The 11,869-nt window shown below is 43.8% G+C and overlaps 1 protein-coding gene and 1 pseudogene across 1 annotated transcript in view; one reads left to right on the forward strand and one right to left on the reverse strand.

Annotated features, from left to right (window-relative positions):
• Positions 1 to 4,669: 4,669 nt before the first annotated feature.
• On the reverse strand, positions 4,670 to 4,981 carry LOC110311903 (annotated as a pseudogene).
• Positions 4,982 to 8,746: 3,765 nt separating this feature from the next.
• The window catches only part of Map3k7cl (MAP3K7 C-terminal like), a 38,346-nt gene continuing 35,223 nt past the window's right edge, over positions 8,747 to 11,869 (forward strand). Inside the window, exons 1-2 of the mRNA XM_021185486.1 lie at positions 8,747 to 9,174; positions 11,495 to 11,603. Coding sequence (XP_021041145.1) covers positions 11,534 to 11,603 — 70 coding nt within the window. The 5' untranslated portion in view covers positions 8,747 to 9,174; positions 11,495 to 11,533. The remainder of the gene's footprint in view (positions 9,175 to 11,494; positions 11,604 to 11,869) is intronic.

An 11,869-nucleotide genomic window follows, 5' to 3' on the forward strand; every position in this document is an offset into this window, starting at 1 on the left:
GTCTGTGTCTGTGTGTGTCTGTGTCTGTGTGTGTCTGTGTCTGTGTGTGTCTGTGTGTGTCTGTGTGTGTCTGTGTGTGTCTGTGTCTGTGTGTGTCTGTGTCTGTCTGTGTCTGTCTGTGTGTGTCTGTGTCTGTGTGTGTCTGACTATGTCTGTGTCTGTGTCTGTGTCTGTGTGTGTGTGTCTCTGTGTGTGTCTGTGTGTGTGTCTGTGTCTGTCTGTGGCTATGTGGTGTAGTACCCACAGTAGTAACTACTTGCATTTGATTGCTTCTTGAACAAACTCCTAGCAAATCTTTCAAATCTCCCTCTTTTCTTACAGTCATGTGTACTAGAAGCTATGAATTTCAGCAATTTGGGCGATTTCATAGTGGAGTCTACTTTGATTCATTCTTAGCTTTTTTCCACTTTAATGTGTTCAGCTGTCTCTGGCTATATCACTTCTTACCACTCTTCTATGAAGTTCATGCTTGCAAAATTTTATTTCTATTTCTTTTTCCTTGTCTTCTTCATCTTTGTGAGTTTATGCCTAATAGCAAACCAAAACCAATACCAAATAAATAAAGCAGCGGCAACAACAACAGCAACAAAAACTTTATTGCTTCAGTTGAGTTTTGGAACTAGGAAATATTCATGCTTCTATTTACCTGGAAGTGCCTTTACGAACAGGCATGTAGGTGTTGGGTCATAAATTATCATCAGACATAAAGGCTATGGGATGATAAATGTTGTCTAGGACACATTAATGGCATGAAATGGCTGGTGGATCTGATTTATCATTCTGGAATGCTATCTGAGTTGATTCAGTGGGTAATGGGGTTAATTGTAGGTGGCATTTCTACATGGGAAAGCCCAGTAACATACTCTGAACTTTATGCTGAGATAATTGCAAAAACATATAATAGAAAACATATAATTAAGTCAATCTCTCCTTAGCTCAGTTCCTTCAACTTCTCTGTTTCTTCCAACATAAGAAAGGTGAAAGAAATAGATTCTTGCCGGGCGTGGTGGCGCTTGCCTTTAATCCCAGCACTCGGGAGGCAGAGGCAGGTGGAGAAACCCTGTCTCGGAAAACCAAAAAAAAAAAAAAAAAAAAAAAAAAAAAAAAAAAAAAAAAAAAAGAAAAGAAAAGAAGAAAGAAAGAAAGGAAGAAAGAAAGAAAGAAAGAAAGAAAGAAAGAAAGAAAGAAAGAAAGAAAGAAAGAAAGCTAGCTTCTTAAGCCAAAGATCGGAGAGGACCTGACCAAAGTTAAGCCGCAGTAGCCTTGGATGCCTTCACAAGAACTGTACCAGATCAAGATGGTCAGTATTCTAGCCTGGAAGGGGAAAGGGACTCACGAGTCTTCTCTCAGAGCTGGGGAGGCAGTTGATGGTTTCTGGGGAAGGAGGGACAGTGTTCTTTAAGAGTGCGGCCCCTGGTAGGCTGACCGTGCTCCAGTGGACGGCCCCATCCCTGGGAGTATATGGGCAGTGAAAAGTGGACTTAAAAAAGAGACATGAAGTTGGGAGGGCGTGGGAAGAGGGGAGATAGATCTGGGAGTACCTTGGGGAGGGCTGGGGTGAACCTGATCAGAATACATTGCATCATGTTCTCAAAGAATTAACAAAAAGTTTAAAGGAAAAACAAAAAAAAGGAGGAAGTTCGTGAGAGGTTCCAGCACTAGGCAAACATCTCCTTCAAAGGCAGTCTTGGCCCTGGAAAAGAATTCGGTGCATTTGTTCAGAAGTTTCAATTTTGGCAACCAATTGAGTGTAATTTCTGAATTCTGGAACATTGAGCCAATAGCTGAAGCTTTCTAACTCTCTGTTCCTTTATAAAACAGGGATGTTGAAGGGTGGCCTTTCACACTGAGTACCATGAGAATGAACAGAGATAGCCGAATGTCCTGCAGTTAGTGTTTGCCTCCTGTACACAGTGTCTCCCCCATACCTTAAGCCAGACTAGTTCATGAGACTGATACATTGTATCCATGAAGGTACTAGCCTAGAATTTTAGAAGTTTCTTTTTCTTCGCACCTTCTGTCCTTGCTGCCCCTCCTCCCTTTCTGTTCGTCTCTTCCTTTCTTTCCTCCCTCTCTCCCTTCCTAACATAAACGTTTTTCCCTACTCAACTTCACAAGTGAATCCGAGACACACAAGTCCTCTGACAAAGCGCTCCCACACTTAACTATAGTGAGGATGGGGCCTAAGGACTCGAGCTTGGCCTAAGGACTCAGGATAACGGTTCTTCTCTTCCCCTTGGGCTTATAAATCTGGAGACGTGTGTAGGTAGGTAGTGGCCCCAATGGGGAAACTCCATCTGGAAATGGAATTGGCATAGACTAAAGCTGTCCCCTAAAGTAAAGAAAGTCAGTTTATATGATTTTTGTTTTGCATTTGAAAAATCTGCTTTTGGAACTATAAAGTTCCTAGATTTCCCAGGTTTTTGAGCCAAACTGTGCCCTTTGGCACTTAAGGTAATAGTAACTTGGTTAGCAACAATTCAGAAGCTGAGAATTATTCAGATCTAGTCTTCTCTTTTTAATTTCCCATTATTCACTCGGGAGGTTTTATTTTCTTGAAATAGAAGGGCTTATATACAAAGATGCACACTTCAAAGGCAGCGAACGGGCTATTGTAACCACCACTTGTATCAGCTGTCAGCTTGACAAGCTCTAGATTCACTCTGGAGACAGTAGTTCCTAGGTTCAGCCAAGTTGGGGTTTTCAGGAAGTGTTCAATGGATTTTATTAATAATTCTCAGTAACAATAAGACCTTAAAAATGAAACGTCTTCTGGGTCTCGGTTACCTCACTAAGAATGATTTTTTTTCTTTTTGCTAGTTCTATTTGCCTGCAAATTTCATGACATCATTTTTAAAAAGCAGCTGAGTAATACTCCACTGTGTAAACGTACCACATCTTCTTTATCCAATATTCTGGAACATCTAGGTTGATTTCCAGCTTCTGGCTATTATAAATAAAGCAACCATAAACATATTTGAGCAAGTGTCCTTGCACTAGGATGGAGCATCCTTTGGGTATATTCCCAAGTGGAATAGCTGGATTCTGAGGTAGATTGATTCCTAATTTTCTGAGGAACCCACCATGTAATTTCCATAGTGGCTGTACATACACGTGTGCACTCCCACCAGTAACGGAGGAGTGTTCCCTTTGCTCTACATCCTTGCCAGCATGGGCTGTCGTCACTCATGTTAGGGATCTTAGCCATTCTGACAAGTGTAAGATGGAATCTCAGAGTTGTTTTGGTCTGCATTTCCCTGACGACTAAGGGTGTCGAACGTTTCTTTATTCATCCAAAGCATTCATTCTCTGTTCCTTTACAGCAACTTTGCTGGCCTAGTTGAGCAAACTAGGGCATAGAGATGCGACGGGTTTTATTTACCCTCACATAAGGCCATCCTCTGCTACATCTGCAGCTGGAGCCATGGGTCCCTCCATGTGTGCTCTTTGCTTACACAGGGCTATCACAGGTTAATCAGGGCCATCTCTTTGACCATGGGCCCATCAGTGGGGACAAAATAGCCACTCCTCCCCCAGAATTCACCACAGCCAATAGTTCAGCAAAGAGGACAGGGTTCCCAGCGAACCCTTCCCTGATCCATACATGGTTGACTATAAATATGTCAAGTCTCATCCAGGCTCACTAAAGGCAGCTCCAGTGACTATGAGATCACGGTATGTCCTGCCCGGAAAATAGCACATAACAGCTCTTTCCCCTGTCTTTTGCCTTGTATATTCTTTTTCTTCCCTTTTTTAAATTATTGTTTTGCTCTAAAATATTTTTATTAACTCTCTGAGAATTCCCAGATCCAACACCTCCCCATGTCTTTCAACTTCACGCCTCCCTCTCCACGTGCCTTCCCTGACTCTCTCTCTAGCACAGGGTCTCAGAGTCTTGAACCTCACTCTGTAGGCCAGGCTGGCTTCAAACTCACAGAGACCTGCCTGTCTCTGCCTTCCAAGCTCTGAGATTAAAGGTGTGTGCCACCACTCCAACCTTCTTCCTCTCTCATTTAAGGACCAGTCCAGTCCAGTTTGTGCTATCCATGTATTTATGGGTTGGGGCCATCTACTGGACTAGTGTTGAACTGCCAGCAGTCACACCCGGAATGAGAACTGACTCTCCTTCCCTTAGAAGCCATCCGTGTCCATAGCGCCTCAGTTAGGAGGTCCATACTGGACTGTTGGCAGATTTGATCTTGTGTTGGTCTTGGGCAGGCAACCATAGCTGCTCTGAGTTCAGGAATGCATTGGTCTCAGCATGTCCCGAAGACAGTGTTTTGCTCCTATCTTCCCACACCTCTAGTTCTTTCAATCTTTCTGTTCTGTCTTCAGGGATAGTCCCTGAAGACACGTGCATATGTGCACGTGAGATATACCATTTGTTTCTGTTACTCTTACATTCTTTCTGACCCCTCGTCTTCAGTGTTCCCTGAACCTTAAAACAGGTAGTGTACATTTTCTTCTTGTGAATTTTTCCATTTTTTTGCCCCCTCCCATGAATAATGACAATTTCTGGCATTCTTGTATACATTTCTATTTAAACTCCTGTAGTCTTTTTTTTTTCTTTTTTTGGGGGCAGTTCTGCAACGTTATTTGACATTCATCAGGTTAGTTCTCATCCATGTTGACCGTCTGTAGATTTTTGAATGCGGTAACAGGCAGTAAGTTACCAATGTGTAGACTTTTTTGGTGAATCCTTGTCCTCATTACGTTTTCTGGACAAACATACTTGGATGTGATATGGAACATTCCTTATTCCCTTGGCCAAGATGGCTTTATTGAGCCTGGTGTCAGTGCGCACATCTGGAGTCCCCACTTCCTTCATGGTGAATTTCCAAATTTCTTTGAGTGCCCAAGGAGCACACTTCTTGAAGCCCACTCCATGGATGCACTTGTGAATGTTGATGGTGTATTCTCCGGTCACCGCCTTGCTGATGGCAGAAGCCATCTTCTTGCCACCCTTCTTTGCGGGAGCCATTCTGCTGGGCCCAAGTTGGAAAGGAAGGGTGCAAGGAATTGTGGGAAGGAAAACCAACTCCTGTAATCTTCATAATGATAAAGTATCCCCCACTTTGTACCTGGGAAAAATCGAAGCATAGATTGTTTGATTGAATTAACTGAAGTTCTAGGAGAAGAACCAGACTGGGACCTAGACAGCCAGATTCTTAGATTCTTAAGTGGTGTGTGCTGGCAATGACTTCAGCAAGAGAAACAGGGACCGTGCGATGGTGGTTATGGCTGTGTTCCAATGAAGTTTTATATACACAGAGAACAGCCTGGGTTGAACTCATAGGTCACAGTTTTCCACCTCCCGTCTTTCTTTCCTCAAGTCAGAACATCGAGTGGACGTCGCCATCTTCTTTTAGTAAAGTTCATAAAAGAGAAACCTCCGGGAAGGGAAGTTCAGTGGTTCTTACCCTCCTTCTAACCTTGAGCTTCAGGAAAACAACCATCTTAAGCTGGTCACTCTACTAACTGAAACCTCAAGTGAACTTGCATTCGTAAAAACAATCCTTAGTCTCTTCCCGAGTGAAAGGTGGTGACAAGATAGGATCAGAAATTCTTAAATAATAGTAATAATAAAAAATCTATTCAACCTGGGGGCGGGGGAGGGAACATGTTTATTGCTTAAGACCAGGCTCGCTCAGATGACCTAGTTTGGTTCCCAGGACCTGCAAGGCATCTCACAACTGCCTGTAATTCCAGCTCCAGGAGATCCAGTGCCTATTCTGACCTACAAGGGCTCCTCCACACACGTAGTACGCGTAGAAACACCCAGGCACATAAAATAACATTTCAAGAATCCATATGATTTTGCACATCATCTAAAAGGATAAACGCAAAGCCAGCGGGGGCAGTGCCTTACGTTTGCTCCCGATCCTTGAAACTTGTGTGGAGTTTCCCTTGTGTTACTGTGACCAACCAAAAAGAAGCAGGAAGAGGCCCTGGGTACTCGAAGCTTGACTGTGGTCGGCGGCAGGAGGAGAGGCTGGCCTGAAGTTGACCTTATGAGGTAGTGACCATGTTTCCTAAGCAACCGAGCAAGTCAGAGGAAGCACTGCTCTAGAAAACACAGTTCATAAAATTCTTGTATTGTATTGAGAAATTTATATCACCAAATTATGATAATAGTCTAAACTACGAGCCTATCCTAAATCAGAAACAAACTCATATGTGAACATACTATGGCCCCCTAGTTCTGGGCTGGTGTGGAACCTACTTTGTAGACAAGACCGGAGCTGAGCTCACAGAGGTCTTCTTGACTTTGCTTCCTAAGTGCTGGGATTAAAGGCACACGCAAGATGTCCAGCTGAAAGTCCCCCCCACTTTTTTTATTAAAAAAAAAAACTCCCCCATAACAATGTTCTAATTTGTGTCTGGAGTGTTTCCCAAGGCCCATGTATTCTGAGCTTGACCCCCAGCTGGGCACTTGGGAGACTGTTGAATTTTCTCCCTTTGCTTCATTCCATGAAGGAGAACACAGCCTTCTCCCCCAAGTGCTCCGGCAATGATGTACTGTCCTGCCACAGGCGCCATCCGATGGGCTCAAGTGACCATGGATGGGAGCTCCTGACACCATGACACAAAATAAGCCCTTCCCCTTTTCATTTTCTATCTCAAATGTCTTGTTATGGCAATGAAAAGCTTACTAACACAAGCAGTGAAAAATACTTACTGCTGAAGAGAATAAAACAAACAAACAAACAAACAAACAAACAAACAAAAAAGTGGGTATTGGTACCACTGAGAAACATACAGTTGATGTGTTAATATTTTCATGTGCACATACATCCTTTCCGGATTGAATTTCTCTCTCTCTATTTTTGCATTCCTAAAGTGCCATCTGGGTTATTTTGGGTTTCAGTTGTGGGACTTGACTTCATTTGTGTTTCCTATTGGTTGCTTGAATGTGTTTTGAGTAACCAGCCCATACGTGCACCATCATTCCTAAGGTGACAGAAGAGTTATTAAGGTTGGAAACCTTTCAATTTATAGCATCAGGCTCAAACAGAGCGTATTTAGACTATCTAAGTAAGAAAAATGAGACATTTTTTAATTTATGCTTTACTCAGTGTTGTCAAATTATCCTTTGTTGAAGTCTTTTCCACCGTAGCATCTGGCAGACCTCTCTCTCTCTCTCTCTCTCTCTCTCTCTCTCTCTCTCTCTCTCTCTCTCTCTCTCTCTCTCTGTCATCTTTGATCTTGGAAGAGGCAGCCGTGAGTGTTATAGCCCATGTCCTGGGAAGTCTCCAGGATTCCTGACATGACTCTGGGATACAGAGATGTTGCCTCTGTCGGGTAAGTGATCACAGAAGGAGATGAGTCCCATGTATTTAGTATGAACTGTCACTTTAAGAAAGGTCTGTTTTTCATCCCTAGCTCCAGATGCTAGCAGTTACTGATAACTGTAGTAACATCAGTGTCACCCTCAGCCCCTCTCAAGGCAAGCCTAGGGGCCTGATGTGGGAGTCCCTAAAGATATGATATTGCCTTCCTTTTCATTGTTTTGGCAAAGGACTTAAGAAAGTAAACTTGTAAGTCTGAAAGATTAATTTGGTCTCTCATGGCTTCAAAGGCTACACTTGGTCCCATTGCCTTTGGGCCCGTGGTGAGGCAATTTATCATGGAGCACGTGATATAAGAAAACTGTACCCATCAATACATCCGGAGAGCAAAGAAAGAGTAAGAGGAGGGGCTGGACACTAATATCTTTAAGGGCATACCTCCAATCACCTAAGTGGGACCCCCTCGCCCCAAAGTTTCCATCACTTCAAAGTCATGCTGTGGACAGCTGAGCAAGCCTTCCATGCATAGGCCTTTGGACGGCATTTAAAATGCAAGACGTAATTACTGACTTGCATTCATCCCATACATGATGCACTACTTTGACTTCTTTGAGGCTGAACGTATCACCCAGGATTGTCATGTGAACCTGGAACAGGCCTGCCATTGATGGATCACATGATAAGAATATGTTTGGTTTAGTAAGAAATGATCAAATTGTATTCTAAGGTTCTTTTATCCTTCTGTATTCCCACTAGAAGTGAGGGAGAGCTAGCATTCTTCTCCATATGTACTTCATCGCTTGTGTTAGGATAAGAGCCCTGGGAACGGGTGCCAGGCAACGCCCCATTATTTCTGTCTGCGGCTCTCTACTGACTTGAAAGCCGACCATCTTTCCATAGGTTTACTCGCTATCTGTTTACCTTTGCTGAAAAAGTGTCTGTTTAGAACTCTCGACCGCTCCCCCTTCCTCCTCCTCACTCCCCGACTGGACTGTTTCCCCTCTGTCCAGTTTTAAGTTTTCTTCCCATATTTTGGATTCCCCTGTGCATTTCGCAAATATCTCCTTTCAGTATGTGGCTTTGTCTTTGCATTCTCTTAACGTTATTTATGCTTAACTCTTTAACCTTAACGTCACGGTTCAGTTATTTTTAAATACCCAAGGCATCCAAGTTTAACGACTGTGAAGAGAGGTCGGAGGGATCCCGATGTTCCCAGTTGACCACTGACCCCTTTGGTGAGCGAATGCCTTTGTAGAGCGGATCAAGCCATCAAGCTCAGGACCAGCTCAACCTCAAACCTCACCTTCTTAATGGGATCATCACTGCTACGTTCCAAGAGGCAGCCAGTGGCCTGTCCAAGTTGGCTGGCTCTAGCTGAGCTGACATTTTTGCTGACTAGAGTCATGCTATCTTTGCCAGTTCGCTGGAATAGACGCAGACACGGATTGGGTCACCACGAAGACATTCCTGTCTTGTGAAGCAAGTCTGTTTGTATTTTAGGTTTGCCAGGACTAATGAATTAAAACATTTGGACGCTCTACAGCTTGCTGTTTATCAATGCTTCTGACAGGAGGAGGGATTTTCTTTTGCTCTTGCTTTTTCTAGAAACATGACAACATCTTGGCTGTCAGAGTGGCAAGGAAAGGAGAGAGGGGCTATGCGAGGAAGCGGAACAGGGAGGTCCCGTGGGATGGGACACTGGGGTCCGGGGCAGAGCAGGTAGTGTGCAGCCTGGGCAGCTGTCTCTGCTCCTCAGAGTGTCGGTGGCTGCTATGCAGCAGGTGCAGACTGCTCTCTCGCTGAGTCTTGACTCCACAAACTCAACGACTGGCCAAGGCAGTGGCTGGCCCTGGATTACACAAGCGCAGACTCTCAACTAAGTGAGGTAAGGCAGCAGGTGTGAAACCCAGCTAACCGCTCTGAGCACAGGCAACTTAACTGAGGCTCCGTTACAGTGGCCGGAGAAGGACCCAGCAGCCACTTTCCCCGGGGAGGTGCGATGGAAAGGCAAGTTGTGGATGCTGTGTGGCACTCAAAATCTACCGGATCTGGTCATCACCCTTTCTGAAACAGACAGACAGACAGACAGACAGACATTTTCTGTTGTCTTGCTCTTAGCTGTGTTGATCGATTTCATTCCTCTAGCTGGAAGCCAGAGCAGAGGCCTGTTTAGTAAACCCAAGGGACAGATTTCCGTCTCCTGTGCTTCATTTGTTGATGCAGGAAAGTGGAAAGGGATGTATGCACCTGAAGAGGCGCGAGCTTCCCATCCCTAGAAGTCACCCTCAGGCAGACTGTGCACTGTAGGTCTCCCAGAAGTAAGACTTTCCCTCTCGGCTACAACTCTCGGAGCTTCTGCTTGTTTTGTTCAACTTGAGACCATCTGTGCTCTTTCTTCAGAAACAGGTGGTTAAGAGAATACCGATACCAAGTGGAAGAAACTACACACAAATGTGCCAGAGGGTTGTTNTTTTTTTTTTTTTTTTTTTTTGAAAAGCAAGAAGTCCCGTGTTAAGTCATAGCCATTTCAGGATTCTGTCCTTTTGTAACATAAAGTTACGTTGTTGTGGTGTGTAGAATGTCCAGGGCTCAGAGCTATTGTGAGGATTATCTTGGGTGCAACAGAATTCTAAGTGGCGCATAAACATTTGTTGTGCTTTTAAGCTTTACTGGATGGCTAACAGAAGCCTGTTTTCTTTCAGGATGGAACCTAAGATGGTTCACAATGTATGTACATCTGAATGCACATATACAAATGTAGGCCTTGAACTTGCCCACACAAGTAATTGTAAAAACAAACCCCAGTGTTCTGGATACTATTTTTAGACACAGAAAAGCTATGGGAAAAAAAAAAAAAAAAAAAAAAAAAAAAAAAAAAAACCTGACCATGAGAAAATATTCTGCTACCGCGGTTCCCAGGACCCTGCCAAGGATGGCTAAAGACATTATTTATATTTTGCCATTTTTGGAGACATTTTCCTTAAAATATCATGCAGGTTTTTTTTTTGGGTTTCTGCCTACATGAGATGAATAGGAAGGAGAGAGTTTAGAAGAGGCATGACCAAAAATAGAAATGTTAATATAGGATGTTTTCCACGTATTGTCTCTAAGTTTATTAACTAAATAATAATAATTTAATAAATAGAGCCACACACTCATGGGATGCCTTTGGGTGTTTGTTTGTTTAAAGGAGGGCTTCATGTAGCTCAAGCTGGCTTTGAACTCACGATTTAGTAAATATTACCTTGGATCAGCTGATCTTCTTGCTCCCTTCCATACATGCTGGTAATTATAGCTGTGCGTCCTACGGCCAAGTTTTGTTTTGGGTTCTAGCCTGCTGTTAAGAGGTGAAACCTTGGGCATAAGTGTTTGATAGATTTCTAGGCCATCAGATAGTTAAGAATGTAATTTTCATACTACAAATATAATGTGGTGTAAAATGGTTTGGGTTTACTTTAAATGATATTCATCCTTCACTACCTCCCAAACGAAACATTGTATTTAATTTAGGCTTTGTGTGTATGAGTGCTTGCATGTCTGCACGACCGTTCAGGTGTGCACATGCACATGGAAGCCACAAGCCAACCTTTGGAGTTATGCCTCTGGTTTGATCTTCCTTGTTCGTTGAGGCCAGGTCTTTCACTAGTTAATGGGGCTTGCTGCCAGTTAGGCCAGGCTAGTTGTCCCAGGGGCCTCAGAGATCCACTTGACTCTATCTCTCCATTACTGAGGTCACAAGCTCATACTGCCATGCCCCCAGATTTTTACAGGAGAATTGAACTCAGATCCTTCTGCTTGCATGGCAAGCATATTACCGGCTGGGCTCTCTCCCCAACCCCTAGGCATGGAAAAGCAGCTTAGTCTGGGGCCATCTGACAGTCTACTAAGACTGTATCATTTTAATATTGTCCCCAATTAAAAATAATAGGCGACCCTCAAAACCAAAATTCAACTGATCAATGAAATGCAATATTGAAACTATGAAATAGGAAATTTTAAACCATGTCTCATTCATTCTGAATGTCTGTTACCAAAGTAATTTTTTTTTTGCAGAAGAGAAAAAAAAAACTTAAAATGGACCGGGTATGTACTTACAATGTGGGGAAAGGCAACTTACTAAATCTCCCTTCTTTTTCCTGAGAGTCTCTGGAGTGTCGGGGTGTGATGCTGGGTAAACTGACTATGGCTATCTCGTGTCCTTGCAGCTGGAAGACCCAGGAGAAGGCCGGGCCTCAGGTGCCCACATGATCAGCACAGCCCGGGTACCTGCAGATAAGCCAGTTCGAATCGCATTTAGCCTCAATGATGCCCCAGGTACACTTGGCTTCAGGGGAGAGGGCTGCCTCCGACACTTGCCGAATCTTCATCCTATTTGTGATTCCATGGAGAATGTTCAAAATTGCGTGTTTGCATGACCTGACGAGAAGATGTATGATACCCCACCACACAGTTAGATATTCCAGAAGTACTTCTAGAAGTTTCTTCCCCCTCGCCACCAAAACTAATTTGGTTGTTTTAACTCTTCCTTCCTCCCTCCCTCCCTGCCTCCCTCCCTCCCTCCCTCCCTCCCTCCCTCCCTC

Source organism: Mus caroli, chromosome 16 (genome assembly GCF_900094665.2).
Source record: "Mus caroli chromosome 16, CAROLI_EIJ_v1.1, whole genome shotgun sequence".
NCBI classification, from domain to species: Eukaryota; Metazoa; Chordata; class Mammalia; order Rodentia; family Muridae; genus Mus; species Mus caroli.